The sequence below is a fragment of the Argopecten irradians genome, chromosome 9, assembly GCF_041381155.1.
Source record: "Argopecten irradians isolate NY chromosome 9, Ai_NY, whole genome shotgun sequence".
Taxonomy (NCBI): domain Eukaryota; kingdom Metazoa; phylum Mollusca; class Bivalvia; order Pectinida; family Pectinidae; genus Argopecten; species Argopecten irradians.
Window position 1 is genome coordinate 36,475,649 of NC_091142.1, and position 19,519 is coordinate 36,495,167.

Sequence of the window (19,519 nt, forward strand, 5' to 3'; positions counted from 1 at the left end):
GAATCAGTTGTTTCCCCTGTACTCACCCAATACTGATAGGATCAGTTGTCTCCCCTGTACTCACCCAATACTGACAGGAATCAGTTGTCTCCCCTGTACTCACCCAATACTGACAGGATCAGTTGTCTCCCCTGTACTCACCCAATACTGACAGGATCAGTTGTATCCCCTGTACTCACCCAATACTGACAGGATCAGTTGTCTCCCCTGTACTCACCCAATACTGACAGGAATCAGTTGTCTCCCCTGTACTCACCCAATACTGACAGGATCAGTTGTATCCCCTGTACTCACCCAATACTGATAGGATCAGTTGTCTCCCCTGTACTCACCCAATACTGACAAGATCAGTTGTATCCCCTGTACTCACCCAATACTGACAGGATCAGTTGTCTCCCCTGTACTCACCCAATACTGACAGGAATCAGTTGTCTCCCCTGTACTCACCCAATACTGACAGGATCAGTTGTCTCCCCTGTACTCACCCAATACTGATAGGATCAGTTGTCTCCCCTGTACTCACCCAATACTGACAGGATCAGTTGTCTCCCCTGTACTCACCCAATACTGATAGGATCAGTTGTTTCCCCTGTACTCACCCAATACTGACAGGAATCAGTTGTCTCCCCTGTACTCACCCAATACTGACAGGAATCAGTTGTATCCCCTGTACTCACCCAATACTGATAGGATCAGTTGTCTCCCCTGTACTCACCCAATACTGACAGGAACAGTTGTATCCCCTGTACTCACCCAATACTGACAGGATCAGTTGTCTCCCCTGTACTCATCCAATACTGACAGGATCAGTTGTCTCCCCTGTACTCACCCAATACTGACAGGATCAGTTGTCTCCCCTGTACTCACCCAATACTGACAGGATCAGTTGTCTCCCCTGTACTCACCCAATACTGACAGAATCAGTTGTTCCCCTGTACTCATCCAATACTGACAGGATCAGTTGTCTCCCCTGTACTCACCCAATACTGACAGGATCAGTTGTCTCCCCTGTACTCACCCAATACTGACAGGAATCAGTTGTCTCCCCTGTACTCACCCAATACTGACAGGAATCAGTTGTCTCCCCTGTACTCACCCAATACTGACAGGATCAGTTGTCTCCCCTGTACTCACCCAATACTGACAGGATCAGTTTGTCTCCCCTGTACTCACCCAATACTGATAGGATCAGTTGTCTCCCCTGTACTCACCCAATACTGACAGGATCAGTTGTCTCCCCTGTACTCACCCAATACTGACAGGAATCAGTTGTCTCCCCTGTACTCACCCAATACTGACAGGAATCAGTTGTCTCCCCTGTACTCACCCAATACTGACAGGATCAGTTGTCTCCCCTGTACTCACCCAATACTGACAGGAATCAGTTGTCTCCCCTGTACTCACCCAATACTGACAGGATCAGTTGTCTCCCCTGTACTCACCCAATAACTGACAGGATCAGTTGTCTCCCCTGTACTCACCCAATACTGACAGGATCAGTTGTCTCCCCTGTACTCACCCAATACTGACAGGATCAGTTGTCTCCCCTGTACTCACCCAATACTGACAGGATCAGTTGTATCCCCTGTACTCACCCAATACTGACAGGATCAGTTGTCTCCCCTGTACTCACCCAATACTGTACCAGGATCAGTTTGTATCCCCTGTACTCACCCAATACTGACAGGATCAGTTGTCTCCCCTGTACTCACCCAATACTGACAGGATCAGTTGTCTCCCCTGTACTCACCTGATACTGACAGGAATCAGTTGTCTCCCCTGTACTCACCCAATACTGACAGGATCAGTTGTATCCCCTGTACTCAGCCAATACTGACATGATCAGTTGTCTCCCCTATACTCATCCAATACTGACAGGATCAGTTGTCTCCCCTGTACTCACCCAATACTGACAGGATCAGTTGTCTCCCCTGTACTCACCCAATACTGACAGGATCAGTTGTATCCCCTGTACTCACCCAATACTGACAGGATCAGTTGTATCCCCTGTACTCACCCAATACTGACAGGATCAGTTGTCTCCCCTGTACTCACCCAATACTGACAGGATCAGTTGTCTCCCCTGTACTCACCCAATACTGACAGGATCAGTTGTCTCCCCTGTACTCACCCAATACTGACAGGATCAGTTGTATCCCCTGTACTCACCCAATACTGACAGGAATCAGTTGTCTCCCCTGTACTCACCCAATACTGACAGGATCAGTTGTCTCCCCTGTACTCACACAAAACTGACAAGATCAGTTGTATCCCTTGTACTCACCCAATACTGATAGGATCAGTTGTCTCCCCTGTACTCACCCAATACTGACAGGAACAGTTGTATCCCCTGTACTCGCCCAATACTGATAGGATCAGTTGTCTCCCCTGTACTCACCCAATACTGACAGGATCAGTTGTCTCCCCTGTACTCACCCAATACTGACAGGAATCAGTTGTCTCCCCTGTACTCACCCAATACTGATAGGATCAGTTGTCTCCCCTGTACTCACCCAATACTGACAGGATCAGTTGTATCCCCTGTACTCACCCAATACTGACAGGATCAGTTGTCTCCCCTGTACTCACCCAATACTGACAGGATCAGTTGTATCCCCTGTACTCACCCAATACTGACAGGATCAGTTGTCTCCCCTGTACTCACCCAATACTGATAGGATCAGTTGTCTCCCCTGTACTCACCCAATACTGACAGGAATCAGTTGTCTCCCCTGTACTCACCCAATACTGATAGGATCAGTTGTCTCCCCTGTACTCACCCAATACTGACAGGATCAGTTGTCTCCCCTGTACTCACCCAATACTGACAGGAATCAGTTGTCTCCCCTGTACTCACCCAATACTGATAGGATCAGTTGTTTCCCCTGTACTCACCCAATACTGACAGGATCAGTTGTTGTCTCCCCTGTACTCACCCAATACTGACAGGATCAGTTGTCTCCCCTGTACTCACCCAATACTGACAGGATCAGTTGTCTCCCCTGTACTCACCCAATACTGATAGGATCAGTTGTATCCCCTGTACTCACCTGATACTGACAGGAATCTGTTGTCTCCCCTGTACTCACCCAATACTGATAGGATCAGTTGTTTCCCCTGTACTCACCCAATACTGACAGGATCAGTTGTCTCCCCTGTACTCACCCAATACTGACAGGATCAGTTGTATCCCCTGTACTCACCCAATACTGACAGGATATCAGTTGTCTCCCCTGTACTCACCCAATACTGATAGGATCAGTTGTATCTCCCCTGTACTCACCCAATACTGACAGGATCATTTGTCTCCCCTGTACTCACCCAATACTGACAGGATCAGTTGTCTCCCCTGTACTCACCCAATACTGACAAGATCAGTTGTCTCCCCTGTACTCACCCAATACTGACAGGATCAGTTGTATCCCCTGTACTCACCCAATACTGACAGGAATCAGTTGTCTCCCCTGTACTCACCCAATACTGATAGGATCAGTTGTCTCCCCTGTACTCACCCAATACTGACAGGAATCAGTTGTCTCCCCTGTACTCACCCAATACTGACAGGATCAGTTGTCTCCCCTGTACTCACCCAATACTGACAGGATCAGTTGTCTCCCCTGTACTCACCCAATACTGACAGGATCAGTTGTCTCCCCTGTACTCACCCAATACTGACAGGATCAGTTGTCTCCCCTGTACTCACCAAATACTGACAGGATCAGTTGTCTCCCCTGTACTCACCCAATACTGAGTGACAGGATCAGTTGTCTCCCCTGTACTCACCCAATACTGACATGATCAGTTGTTATCCCCTGTACTCACCAAATACTGACAGGAATCAGTTGTCTCCCTTGTACTCACCCAATACTGACAGGAATCAGTTGTCTCCCAATACTGTAGGATCAGTTGTTCCCCAATACTCACCCAATACTGACAGGATCAGTTGTATCCCCTGTACTCACCAATACTGACAGGAATCAGTTGTCTCCCCTGTACTCACCCAATACTGACAGGATCAGTTGTATCCCCTGTACTCACCCAATACTGATAGGATCAGTTGTCTCCCCTGTACTCACACAAAACTGACAAGATCAGTTGTATATCCCTTGTACTCACCCAATACTGATAGGATCAGTTGTCTCCCCTGTACTCACCCAATACTGACAGGAACAGTTGTATCCCCTGTACTCGCCCAATACTGACAGGAATCAGTTGTCTCCCCTGTACTCACCCAATACTGATAGGATCAGTTGTATCCCCTGTACTCACCCAATACTGACAGGAATCAGTTGTCTCCCCTGTACTCACCCAATACTGACAGGATCAGTTGTCTCCCCTGTACTCACCCAATACTGACAGGATCAGTTGTTTCCCCTGTACTCACCTGATACTGACAGGAATCAGTTGTCTCCCCTGTACTCATCCAATACTGATAGGATCAGTTGTATCCCCTGTACTCAGCCAATACTGACATGATCAGTTGTCTCCCCTATACTCATCCAATACTGATAGGATCAGTTGTCTCCCCTGTACTCACCCAATACTGACAGGAATCAGTTGTTTCCCCTGTACTCACCTGATACTGACAGGAATCAGTTGTCTCCCCTGTACTCATCCAATACTGATAGGATCAGTTGTATCCCCTGTACTCAGCCAATACTGACATGATCAGTTGTCTCCCCTGTACTCACCCAATACTGACAGGATCAGTTGTCTCCCCTGTACTCACCCAATACTGACAGGATCAGTTGTATCCCCTGTACTCACCCAATACTGACAGGATCAGTTGTCTCTCCTGTACTCACACAAAACTGACAGGATCAGTTGTTTCCCCTGTACTCACCTGATACTGATAGGAATCAGTTGTCTCCCCTGTACTCATCCAATACTGATAGGATCAGTTGTATCCCCTGTACTCACCCAATACTGACAGGAATCAGTTGTCTCCCCTGTACTCACCCAATACTGACAGGATCAGTTGTCTCCCCTGTACTCACCCAATACTGACAGGATCAGTTTGTCTCCCCTGTACTCACCCAATACTGACAGGATCAGTTGTCTCCCCTGTACTCACCCAATACTGACAGGATCAGTTGTCTCCCCTGTACTCACCCAATACTGACAGGATCAGTTGTCTCCCCTGTACTCACCCAATACTGACAGGATCAGTTGTCTCCCCTGTACTCACCCAATACTGACAGGATCAGTTGTCTCCCCTGTACTCACCCAATACTGACAGGAATCAGTTGTCTCCCCTGTACTCACCCAATACTGACAGGATCAGTTGTCTCCCCTGTACTCACCCAATACTGACAGGAATCAGTTGTCTCCCCTGTACTCACCCAATACTGACAGGATCAGTTGTCTCCCCTGTACTCACCCAATACTGACAGGATCAGTTGTCTCCCCTGTACTCACCCAATACTGACAGGATCAGTTGTCTCCCCTGTACTCACCCAATACTGACAGGATCAGTTGTCTCCCCTGTACTCACCCAATACTGACAGGATCAGTTGTCTCCCCTGTACTCACCAAATACTGACAGGAATCAGTTGTTTCCCCTGTACTCATCCAATACTGACAGGAATCGGTTGTATCCCCTGTACTCATCCAATACTGACAGGAATCAGTTGTCTCCACGGTACTCATCCAATACTGACAGGATCAGTTGTATCCTCTGTACCTCACCCAAATACTGACAGGATCAGTTGTCTCCCCTGTACTCACCAATACTGACAGGAATCAGTTGTCTCCCCTGTACTCACCCAATACTGATAGGATCAGTTGTCTCCCCTGTACTCACCCAATACTGACAGGAATCAGTTGTCTCCCCTGTACTCACCCAATACTGACAGGATCAGTTGTCTCCCCTGTACTCACCCAATACTGACAGTGACAGGATCAGTTGTCTCCCCTGTACTCACCCAATACTGACAATATCAGTTGTATCCCCTGTACTCACCCAATACTGATAGGATCAGTTGTCTCCCCTGTACTCACCCAATACTGACAGGAATCAGTTGTCTCCCCTGTACTCACCCAATACTGACAGGAATCAGTTGTATCCCCTGTACTCACCAATACTGACAGGATCAGTTGTCTCCCCTGTACTCACCCCAATACTGACAGGATCAGTTGTATCCCTGTACTCACCCAATACTGATAGGATCAGTTGTCTCCCCTGTACTCATCCAATACTGACAGGAATCAGTTGTCTCCCCTGTACTCACCCAATACTGACAGGATCAGTTGTCTCCCCTGTACTCACCCAATACTGACAGGATCAGTTGTCTCCCCTGTACTCACCCAATACTGACAGGAATCAGTTGTCTCCCCTGTACTCACCCAATACTGACAGGAATCAGTTGTCTCCCCTGTACTCACCCAATACTGACAGGATCAGTTGTCTCCCCTGTACTCACTCCAATACTGACAGGATCACCGTTGTCTCCTGTACACACGCCAATACTGACAGGATCAGTTGGTCTCCCCTGTACTCACCCAATACTGACAGGATCAGTTGTCTCCCCTGTACTCACCCAATACTGACAGGAATCAGTTGTCTCCCCTGTACTCACCCAATACTGACAGGAATCAGTTGTCTCCCCTGTACTCACCCAATACTGACAGGATCAGTTGTATCCCCTGTACTCACCCAATACTGACAGGATCAGTTGTATCCCCTGTACTCACCCAATACTGACAGGATCAGTTGTCTCCCCTGTACTCACACAAAACTGACAAGATCAGTTGTATCCCTTGTACTCACCCAATACTGATAGGATCAGTTGTCTCCCCTGTACTCACCCAATACTGACAGGAACAGTTGTATCCCCTGTACTCGCCCAATACTGACAGGATCAGTTGTCTCCCCTGTACTCACCCAATACTGACAGGAATCAGTTGTCTCCCCTGTACTCACCCAATACTGACAGGATCAGTTGTCTCCCCTGTACTCACCCAATACTGACAGGATCAGTTGTATCCCCTGTACTCACCCAATACTGACAGGATCAGTTGTCTCCCCTGTACTCACACAATACTGACAGGATCAGTTGTCTCCCCTGTACTCACCCAATACTGATAGGATCAGTTGTTTCCCCTGTACTCACCCAATACTGACAGGAATCAGTTGTCTCCCCTGTACTCACCCAATACTGATAGGATCAGTTGTTTCCCCTGTACTCACCTGATACTGACAGGAATCTGTTGTCTCCCCTGTACTCACCCAATACTGACAGGATCAGTTGTCTCCCCTGTACTCACCAAATACTGACAGGAACAGTTGTCTCCCCTGTACTCACTCAATACTGACAGGATCAGTTGTTTCCCCTGTACTCACCAAATACTGACAGGATCAGTTGTCTCCCCTGTACTCATCCAATACTGACAGGAATCAGTTGTCTCCCTTGTACTCATCCAATACTGACAGGAATCGGTTGTCTCCCCTGTACTCACCCAATACTGACAGGATCAGTTGTCTCCCCTGTACTCACCCAATACTGACAGGATCAGTTGTATCCCCTGTACTCACCCAATACTGACAGGAATCAGTTGTCTCCCCTGTACTCACCCAATACTGACAGGATCAGTTGTCTCCCCTGTACTCACCCAATACTGACAGGAATCAGTTGTCTCCCCTGTACTCACCCAATACTGACAGGAATCAGTTGTATCCCCTGTACTCATCCAATACTGACAGGAATCAGTTGTCTCCCCTGTACTCACCCAATACTGATAGGATCAGTTGTCTCCCCTGTACTCACCCAATACTGACAGGAATCAGTTGTCTCCCCTGTACTCACCCAATACTGACAGGAATCAGTTGTCTCCCCTGTACTCACCCAATACTGACAGGAATCAGTTGTCTCCCCTGTACTCACCCAATACTGACAGGATCAGTTGTCTCCCCTGTACTCACCCAATACTGACAGGATCAGTTGTATCCCCTGTACTCACCCAATACTGACAGGATCAGTTGTCTCCCCTGTACTCACCCAATACTGACAGGATCAGTTGTATCCCCTGTACTCACCAAATACTGACAGGATCAGTTGTCTCCCCTGTACTCACCCAATACTGACAGGATCAGTTGTCTCCCCTGTACTCACCCAATACTGACAATATCAGTTGTATCCCCTGTACTAACCCAATACTGATAGGATCAGTTGTATCCCCTGTACTCACCCAATACTGACAGGAATCGGTTGTCTCCCCTGTACTCACAGTATATCCCCCCAATACTGACATGATAGGATCAGTTGTCTCCCCTGTACTCACCCAATACTGACAGGATCAGTTGTCTCCCCTGTACTCACCCAATACTGACAGGAATCAGTTGTCTCCCCTGTACTCACCCAATACTGACAGGATCAGTTGTCTCCCCTGTACTCACCCAATACTGACAGGAATCAGTTGTCTCCCCTGTACTCACCCAATACTGATAGGATCAGTTGTCTCCCCTGTACTCACCCAATACTGACAGGATCAGTTGTCTCCCCTGTACTCACCCAATACTGATAGGATCAGTTGTATCCCCTGTACTCACCCAATACTGACAGGATCAGTTGTCTCCCCTGTACTCACCCAATACTGACAGGATCAGTTGTCTCCCCTGTACTCACCCAATACTGACAGGAATCAGTTGTATCCCCTGTACTCACCCAATACTGACAGGATCAGTTGTCTCCCCTGTACTCACCCAATACTGACAGGAATCAGTTGTTTCCCCTGTACTCACCCAATACTGACAGGAATCAGTTGTCTCCCCTGTACTCACCCAATACTGACAGGAATCAGTTGTCTCCCCTGTACTCACCCAATACTGACAGGATCAGTTGTCTCCCCTGTACTCATCCAATACTGACAGGATCAGTTGTCTCCCCTGTACTCACCCAATACTGACAGGATCAGTTGTCTCCCCTGTACTCACCCAATACTGACAGGATCAGTTGTCTCCCCTGTACTCACCCAATACTGACAGGAATCAGTTGTCTCCCCTGTACTCACCCAATACTGACAGGATCAGTTGTTTCCCCTGTACTCACCCAATACTGACAGGATCAGTTGTCTCCCCTGTACTCACCCAATACTGACAGGATCAGTTGTCTCCCCTGTACTCACCCAATACTGATAGGATCAGTTGTCTCCCCTGTACTCACCCAATACTGACAGGAATCAGTTGTCTCCCCTGTACTCACCCAATACTGACAGGATCAGTTGTCTCCCCTGTACTCACCCAATACTGACAGGATCAGTTGTATCCCCTGTACTCACCCAATACTGACAGGATCAGTTGTCTCCCCTGTACTCACCCAATACTGACAGGATCAGTTGTTCTCCCCTGTACTCACCCAATACTGACAGGATCAGTTGTCTCCCCTGTACTCACCCAATACTGACAGGATCAGTTGTCTCCCCTGTACTCACCCAAATACTGACAGGATCAGTTGTATCCCCTGTACTAACCCAATACTGATAGGATCAGTTGTCTCCCCTGTACTCACCCAATACTGACAGGGATCAGTTGTCTCCCCTGTACTCATCCAATACTGACAGGAATCAGTTGTCTCCCCTGTACTCAACCCAATACTGACAGGATCAGTTGTCTCCCCTGTACTCACCCAATACTGACAGGATCAGTTGTCTCCCCTGTACTCACCCAATACTGACAGGATCAGTTGTCCATCCCCTGTACTCACCCAATACTGATAGGATCAGTTGTCTCCCCTGTACTCACCCAATACTGACAGGAATCAGTTGTCTCCCCTGTACTCACCCAATACTGATAGGATCAGTTGTTTCCCCTGTACTCACCCAATACTGACAGGATCAGTTGTCTCCCCTGTACTCACCCAATACTGACAGGATCAGTTGTCTCCCCTGTACTCACCCAATACTGACAGGAATCAGTTGTTTCCCCTGTACTCACCCAATACTGACAGCGATCAGTTGTCTCCCCTGTACTCACCCAATACTGACAGGATCAGTTGTACTCCCCTGTACTCACTCCCCAAATACTGATAGGATCAGTTGTCTCCCCTGTACTCACCCAATACTGACAGGAATCAGTTGTTTCCCCTGTACTCACCCAATACTGACAGGATCATCATTGTCTCCCCTGTACTCACCCAATACTGACAGGAATCAGTTGTATCCCCTGTACTCACCCCAATACTGACAGGAATCAGTTGTCTCCCCTGTACTCATCCAATACTGGTAGGATCAGTTGTATCCCCTGTACTCACCCCAATACTGACAGGATCAGTTGTCTCCCCTGTACTCACCCAATACTGACAGGAATCAGTTGCACCCCTGTACTCGCCCAATACTGACAGGAATCGTTGTCAGTTGTACACATCCAATACTGACAGGATATCAGTTGTATCCCCTGTACCTAACCCAATACTGACAGGATCAGTTGTATCCCCTGTACTCACCCAATACTGACAGGGATCGGTTGTCTCCCCTGTACTCACCTCAATACTGACAGGATCAGTTTGTTTCCCCCTGTACTCACCCAATACTGACAGGATCAGTTGTTCCTCCCCTGTACTCACCCAATACTGATAGGATCAGTTGTTTTCCCCTGTACTCACCTGATACTGACAGGAATCTGTTGTCTCCCCTGTACTCAAACCCAATACTGATTAGGATCGTCAGTTGTTTCCCCTGTACTACCCTGTTGTTGTCTGTCAGTTGTCTCCCCTTACCCTTTACATAACTGCTGTTGTTGTCTGTCAATTGTATCCCCCTATCCATTACATAAATACTGTTGTTGTCTGTCAGTTGTCTACCCTTACCCTTTACATAACTATTGTTGTTATCTGTCAGTTGTCTCCCCTTAACCTTTACATAACTACTGTTGTTGTCTGTCAGTTGTCTCCCCTTACCCTTTACATAACTACTGTTGTTATCTGTCAGTTGTCTCCCCTTACCCTTTACATAACTACTGTTGTTGTCTGTCAGTTGTCTCCCCTTACCCTTTACATAACTACTGTTGTTGTCTGTCAGTTGTCTCCCCTTACCCTTTACATAACTACTGTTGTTGTTGTCTGTCAGTTGTCTCCCCTTACCTTTTACATAACTAGTGTTATCTGTCAGTTGTCTCCCCTTACCCTTTACATAACTACTGTTATCTGTCAGTTGTCTCCCCTTACCCTTTACATAACTACTGTTGTTGTCTGTCAGTTGTCTCCCCTTACCCTTTACATAACTACTGTTGTTGTCTGTCAGTTGTCTCCCCTTACCCTTTACATAACTACTGTTGTTGTCTGTCAGTTGTCTCCCCTTACCCTTTACATAACTACTGTTGTTGTTGTCTGTCAGTTGTCTCCCCTTACCCTTTACATAACTACTGTTGTTGTCTGTCAGTTGTCTCCACTTACCCTTTACATAGCTACTGTTGTTGTCTGTCTGTTGTCTCCCTTACCCTTTACATAATTAGTGTTGTTGTCTGTTAGTTGTTTCCCCTTACCCTTACATAACTACTGTTGTTTGATGTTTGTTTTATTTCACAACTAATTTAATAATGTGAACTACGTTATTTTGGCGAATTTCCATCTTAGGTTTTCAACAGTCTATAAATGCAGTATTGCTAGTAGGAGTCATTTATCTCCAATTTATGTATCATTACGAACACAAGAAATATTGTATACGCAATTATAACGTATTTAACAGTATTTATACAATACACTATTATCCTGACAGAGGACTTTCGCTGTTTGCAGCTAATCGTTGCCTGTGTCTTCTGCTTCATTTCTGTGTTGAAGGAGAGGATTTTGACTGATATCGGGGTCATTTTATACACATTATATTTGTACACATGTCACCTTTAAAACACGATGATGTTCCCTGTATCGGCGTCAAAAGCAACAGCTGTTGGTATGCCGTCGTGACCTTTAGGTTTATCCGGTAGTTCCATTTTCTGTGACCTACCCCCACTGTCTAACCTGTACAGCGCATTCCTCTCCCGGTCAACGACATAGTAATTAGACGAAGAATCCTCTGAACACATCCCTGGGCAGAAACTGATGTAGAGCTCTTCCTCGTCGTCATCGAAAGGTTGGAACTTATCTGTGTACTTCCAGGTTTCATGGTGGATCTTGAGTTGTCTCGTACCGACATCGGAGACCAGAATCTTCCCAGTGGCGCTCACCATGACGTATAATGGCAGTACAAAAAGAGGGTCTATCCCAATTTTAGAGATGACCCTCTTCTTTTTGCCTGTATCCGGACACAACACCAGAATATTTGCCTCATCACATACGTATACCAGTCCAACTCGTGATACGTAGATTCCTCGAGGTTTCCGGAGTTTTCTGATTAAGACTTTACGGAACTGTCCTTCGGAAGTATAGACTTTGATACTGCCGTCCCCGGTTCCTTTTCCTGTAATAAGAACCTGGGCATGTTTTTCAATTGTAATTCATAACATTTATGATATGTTGATTTATAAAAAACAATGAATATGTTTCTATAAAGCTGTAGCTTACAAAAATCTTAACCAAAACATTTTTTGTTGTATAGCTTTCTTTACATGGTTAAAGTGAAGAGTCGGGCAAGGATGGCTAAAGTCGGTAAAAATGGTGTGAATGTATCCAGTATAATTTCTTGTGAAATGGGAAAATAAAATCTCTCGTCAAAATCTGTCTGCGTACAAAGAAGAATTAATTTAAAGTATGGGAATTTTATGTCCGTGTTACATTTCCACACAGCCTCGTTTTCATTGCTTTCAACTTTTCTTTATTCTAATGGTCAGAACTGGGAAACTAAGCAGAACTTGACCGTCGTATTAATATGTGAGAACTTTTGGAAGGCCAATGAACGCATTTAGACTGGTTTTCTTTGCCCGATTATTCACTTTAACTTTTCGATAAATGGACATTTATGCATATAATTTTTTATCGCAAAGTCACTCTACGCGTAACATTTTGTGTATTAATCGCGCAATTAACAACGTTGCAATATGTCTACACGTGCGAATCGAGAACTTAAACTCGCGAATATGTCCACAGTTACCCTCGTACTGTACAAAAATCTTACCTTCGTCCGTAATATATATTGGTGTCAATATTTTCCCGCGTGGTTGACATGCAACATCAAACGGCTTGGTCAAATCAGAGATTACCTTGTCAAACACTCCATTTTGCCTGAAGAGTTTTACATCATTGTCATCCGTGACAAAAGCATAGTAGATACCCTGAAACCCACGGACAACTGTGAAACCGGAGGGCCGAAACGGAAGAAACACGCGATGAATAAGCCTCTGTGGAGTCGAGCGATTGCCAGTCGCAATCGAGACGGATTTTCGAAAGGATCCTGAAAATGGAGATAATGGCGGCGGTGGTGATGATGATGATGGTGGTGGTGGTGTCATCGCTGCTGCTGGCGCTGTTGAATCCTGGTGGTGGTAGTGGTGGCCTTACTCTAGCTGGGGATGGCGTTTGTGCTGTTGCCATTGATTCCGATGAAGTGGCCTCTGTAGGCTGAAAGAGTAGACCTTTTTGGCGATGGCACTGGTTTTACCTGCGGATAGCATCTCTGTTCCTTTTCCTGTTGTAAAAATTTATGTCATAATAGGCCCGAATCAACGGAAGCATATGGATCTTCAGTTGAGTCAGGAAAATCGTTCCGGAACAAAGGGCGTCGAGGCGGTAGTACTGGAGGATCTTCGTCAAAAGGGGTCAGGTGGTTTATATATGGATTCACACCACCTCTATCTTTATCTTCTGATCCAATGTTTATTTTCGGTTTAGGTAGGGGAGGGGGTGTTATCGGAGGTGATGGCCGACTAAATTCGCAGAAATCGGAGGAATCCTCATACATATCACACTCTTCTTCCTTCACGTACCCCAATTGAAGTTTTGACAAATCGTCCCTAATGTTGTTGTTTCTTCGTGAAGGAAACGTGTTGGTATGTTGGCAAGGGTATGTTTTCCTGCTGCAAAGCAATATTAGTCTGCTTCAGTAACCGCTTCGCCTTTTTGCAGAAATCTGTTGTACCATCATTAGAGAGTTTTTCCATTTTTTGTCTGATGTGCCTAAACTCAGATAACCTGTCTTTGATATGCTCCTGTCTTTCAGTCAGAACTTTTACATTTTCATCTGCTTTTGTCTCGACAGGTTGGAGCAGTTCTTCTTTCTTCATGTGAATTTGAGCAAACAGATCTTCAGTGACTTCCTCTATTTCATCTTTTATTGATTCCTTTTGTTCGATTTCCTTTTCTATCATATCCTGTAGCTTTCCCTCGGCCTCTTCATCAATTTTTGCTCGTTTGTACAGTTTATCGGTTTGCTCACCAAGAAGACGTTCTAGTTGTTTGGTGTGTTCAAGAATTCCTGTTTTCTCATGTGAAGAATGGATACTGCATGTTTGAACAAATTAATTCATCATCGCAAGTCAAGCAAACGGAGACCAGTTTATATCCGTGTATATCACATACCTCATCATTGGATTCTTGCTTTGGAAAGTTGATTACGATCATCAACCTCGTCATATTGAACCTCGTCTTCGTCGTTGTCATCATCGTTCGTTTTATCTTCCTCATCAGTTAATATGGCCACAACTGGCAACCTTCTGTAGAGACTGCAGTAGATGTACTATCTCCCCGGCAACGGGATAGTTTTCTACCTTTCCTGATTTTGGATTCATCGGTCGCTTGCATGTCAGACAAAATGGCGTGTTGATCATACATTTACCTAGACATTTAAGGCAGAAGATATGGCCACACTCGATTCGTCGAGGATCACAAAGTTCCAAGCCGCATATTCCCACATTCTGTGATGGAAAGCAGTTTCGTATAGTCCTTTTTCTTTCGTGATGTCATGGCTCCCAAACTGAAAAATATTTCACATAAAATAAGAAATGCTGAGCATTGGATTCGTGTTTCATTGGCCTATAAAATGTTGATATTATTGATCTCGTAAAAATGGAGGTAATCCGTAGCGTCGTTTTAGGATTGACTGATATGAAAGGCGTATTGTTAGTTAAAAATTTGGAATTCCACGAGATTATGCATTATAAATTCATATGTCAATATATGTAGTTTTTAATGTTATGAGGCTATACACAAACATCAGAGGTAACTACGAGTTACGTCCATGTACAGTTTGAGAATTCAGAATTATAATAATGTCACATAAAAATGCTACATCCACTCCAAACTGTTTATATATCATTTTTTTCGAAAAACTATATTAAATACTAAATGTTGATATCCCAGGTAATTTTAATAATAATTATCTTAACCCATTCGACTGTTCTGGTGACAAAGTATATAACTCTATCAAAATGATCAAATGAAAATGAAGGTTGTTAATTATTTTCCATGGCCAAATAAGACACATCACATTGTCTTCATTTCTAGAAAAGACTTACTCAAAATCGATCCTCTTGAAAACGGTTACAAAATTTTATATAACTTTCCAAATCGACATGTTGAAATGCTTATAGCTTTCTAGTTTGAATATAAATCGAAGTAAATATTAGTCTTATACGCAAATGACAATTTTACTAGCCAAATTAATATTTTGCACCAAATCAAAATCCTTATAGACAAGCTCGTAACACATGGCATAGATGCTCAGGTAAATTCAGGTCAATTTCGGTTCATTTTAAAATACTATGATATATTTTTAGAATAAAATGAGGTATCTCAAACAAATAGAATTTTGTTGCAAGTAAATTTGCCCTGAAATTGAATTGTTTCAAATCAGAATTTTTCAGGCGAAATGATTACATGAAATTGACGTGAAAATATTTCGTATAATTCCTGATCAACAGAAGTAACCATGACATTCAGTTATCCCATCAAGATTTTTGTTGCATTTAATGTAAATAGTTACTGTAGCCGCAGTTATGTAGTAATCGTTTGTTACATTTGAAATAGATAGTTTTTCATTCACATCGTCATTATAAACAAAGCACTATTAGTAGACACAGTTTGTTAACATGACTTTTCATACGGAAAAATATATTGGTATCTAAAATACTAAATGATATACATGTTTATTTTTAAACTCCAATTATGTTTTTTCCGTATTAGGTCACAAACTAACTGTGATCCTTATGAATTTATTTTTTCGGACTTTCAATTTTGTAACTGCAAATATGTACATGTTTCGACCAAAAAAGACTAAAATTAAAATAAATTCACCTCATTGATAGACTCGAATTTTGTTGTCATGGTTTCATTTCGTAAATATGTTTGTCTGAAAATAATGGCCCAAATGTGCCTGATTTACCCGGATTATCACCAAGTAAATCCCAGCGACTATTATTCAAAAATTTAGTGTCTGCACATCTTTTGCTTTCGTCGTCGAAGCGTTTGACCGCTATCAATTGTATTGTCCTTAGATGCAAAGAACTGATTCTCTTTCGTCCAAAATAAAATCAACTAACTTAATACGACTAAATACTCGATATCACGTATCATTTTGACCAACTTTAATACAAGAATCTTGTACGCAAAAAAATTATATCTTTCACACGATCACTATAAATAAAGCGAATATATGTACGAAGTGTTATAATACATTCAGTAGTTTCATACGCTAAAATATCAGCGAATACTCGCTTCGTAATCTAATTTTTTGTACATGTGTATGAGTGCATTGTCATGATATATTTTAATACGTATTATTAATAATAATGATTTTTAATTATCTTCTAGAGCCAGCGGCATGATCACTTTCCGCCGCCACGCAACGATCAGCTTTTAACCGAGTTAAAATTAAACTTCAGTTTCATCACTTAAAAAATGTCCACTAAATATTATGGATTAGATTGTCATGGTCTAATATTGAAGTAAAACATATATTTCATTTCTTAAGGCATGAACGCATCGCAAATTTGGTCGCAAAAATTGTTTTATTTTCTTTATCGTTTCATAAAATTCCATATCAAATTGAACACTCATTTAAGATTTATATACACTTGTATTTGAAAAAAATATAATAAACGATTTTGTTCTTTTATTAATGGAAAAGTATCACAAATGTAGCCTTCGTTACTTACAAAATGAATTAAAAAATCTAAAATCATATTCATTGATTCAAGACCTGAATTCATCTTTGTAAGAGTTTTCAGCCATAGTAATGTGATAAATAGCATTTGTTCTGTAAATTAACCATATAATGGAAAAGTAACCCGTATAAAGTAAATATGGAGATATAAGTTGATGTATAAATAATGTAAAGTATCATGGATTAAATGCGTCCATATCAGGTAAAATAACATGAAATCTTTATAGAAAAAGATAAATTGTGAAAATAATACAACATAACACCATATAAAACAATGGTAGATGTAAATCATTAAATATGTCACTTTCAGCTACATTATCATAATATGGTGCTGTTGATAAATGATGAAAGAAAAAATTATTACCTGTACAAATAAAGATAAAAACAATAATAAAAACTATACTTTTTCAGTCATTTCTATTGCTGTCACTTTCAAATCACCCAAGTGCGTGACTTTCACGATACTTATATGCGATAAATTACAGACATGGTTAACGGGTAATTAACGAGCTATTATATTAATCGTTTGCATCAGGGTTAAAAAGATGCACTATTTACATCGAGACTACAATGGAATGTTATACAATGTTGGTCTCTAGTGTAAGTTATACACTATTATATATGGTGATGTGTTTTTATATCACAGACGCTTGATTAACTATCTGGGCCTTCCACATAAACCGAGAAATGTACGAGGAAGTGAATTTAGTGTAGGATGAGAGATAGTTAGCTTAACAATCTACTAAATGAAAACTGAATTTACACGATTATATTTTTATTCTGTTGATACAATAAGTGGAAAAAATGTGATGTAATTATACGTAAGCAAAACTTGTTTTTAAATATGATATTTTTAAACTAAATCCATTAATGCATATCTGTATTTGACATGAAGCTGTCCTAGGGTAAACTACCCTACCGCTCGAAATAACTCTTACGTATATTGCCAAGGTAAAATTTAGAATCAGTCATCCGGAACGGGAAAGCACACTGAAGGACGTCATGGAATTTCGTCATTTAACGAGTTCATTTATGATTGATTCTATTAATTAATGCAATTCAGTATTACGATTTTTTACCAATTAAGTTGGCGAAGCTGTTAATCTTTTGGACAACAACAATCTACAGTCAGTTATACACATATAAGCAGATTATTACGTTTGGAATGAAGCTTTTAAATCAAAATACTAAAACAGTTTATAAAAAACTAAGTAAGCGGATAATCGTTGACAATTCCGAATACAGCATTGAGACAAGGTGAATTTGAATGGAAAAAGTTTTTAAGAATTGATAAATCAAAAGCTTAAAAAGTACTTTCGTTTTTACTAAATGTACTTAAGGATCCGAAAGAAATGTTCATACTTTATGTACCCGACCGTTCATAGTATTTAAAATTATCAAAACGAGCCAAACTTCATTATTTGTAATAGATGTTTAACGAATAGTTTTAATACTTACCTAGGAAATACCAATACCAGTCAAAGTCTTTGATGTATAAGCACGTACAACTTCCTATTTCGTTTTCAACTATGGCAATGTCAGGTGCTGTCACGTGATGTATTAAAGGGATATAACTTCTCATCAAGGAAGTATGGTGAAGCTATTTTACATTCGAATGATTCAAAAGTGTTTGATGGTTGAAAAAAAATGTTATCATTTTTTTTTCCAATTGTATTACATAGGCGAATACGTGATGTATTAGACAAAATGTTACTTCTAAAAAAGAAACACGTTTACAGCATTTTGACAAAACTTAATTAAATTGATAATGCGATAATTTGCGAATTAAACATGAGATATTATTCGTTAAAACGCCTTAATCTTAATTTAATGTTATTTTTTTAACTTACATTGTCAAATTTAATAAATTTAAGTAATCGACTGAAGAGAGTTCACATAATTCCGATAATTGTAATTGTAGCTAAATAAGAATTCAAAGCAAAAGGGATAGCAAATAAGGTATGACTCTGATAAGTTTTACTAAAGGTTAACACCAAGCTTAAGCTTCAGGTATTTTTTACAAGGTAAAGCGATAAATTTACTTTTAAAAAATGACAATATCCATGCATTTCTTTCTATTAGCAATACTGCAGTGAAAGCTTTCTACGCCATCATCTCTGTGTAAAAATCACCTGTGTAGCAAGACCAGTAGAACAAAGATATAAAAAACACTTTGCCTTTCACCATGTAAGTCGGGGGTTCTATATTCGAGGCACAGACTTGAAAAATGTTAGTTTCTGAAAGCGCTGTGGATTCCACTAGAGAATATTAGAAGTGATTTGTAGACTCTGTAATTAATAAACACTAAAACGGGGTTGAAAGGGGACTATAACAAAGAAGTATTCCGGGCCGTATAATACCGAATAAATGCATTCTTACATGGGTCTGTCAGGTGGACAGGGATATCTCAACCCGAGTGAAAGATTTTGGCTGGTCAACCCGTTAATGTTTGAGATATCCCTGTTCACCTGACCAGACCCCATGTTTGATTCTT

The 19,519-nt window shown here is 42.2% G+C and overlaps 1 protein-coding gene and 2 pseudogenes across 1 annotated transcript; all 3 read right to left on the reverse strand.

The window, feature by feature from the left end:
• The window catches only part of LOC138332205 (uncharacterized protein DDB_G0284459-like), a 44,151-nt pseudogene extending 25,598 nt beyond the window's left edge, over positions 1-18,553 (reverse strand).
• LOC138332206 (uncharacterized) lies at positions 10,688-13,484 on the reverse strand. Its single transcript, XM_069280207.1, has 2 exons — positions 13,045-13,484; positions 10,688-12,390 (listed from the first exon to the last, which is right to left on the reverse strand). The coding sequence occupies exons 1-2, from the start codon at positions 13,376-13,378 to the stop codon at positions 11,834-11,836; spliced, it is 891 nt and encodes a 296-aa protein (XP_069136308.1). The 5' UTR covers positions 13,379-13,484; the 3' UTR covers positions 10,688-11,833.
• Positions 13,573-14,828, reverse strand: LOC138330746 (tripartite motif-containing 13-like; annotated as a pseudogene).
• Positions 18,554-19,519: the final 966 nt, after the last annotated feature.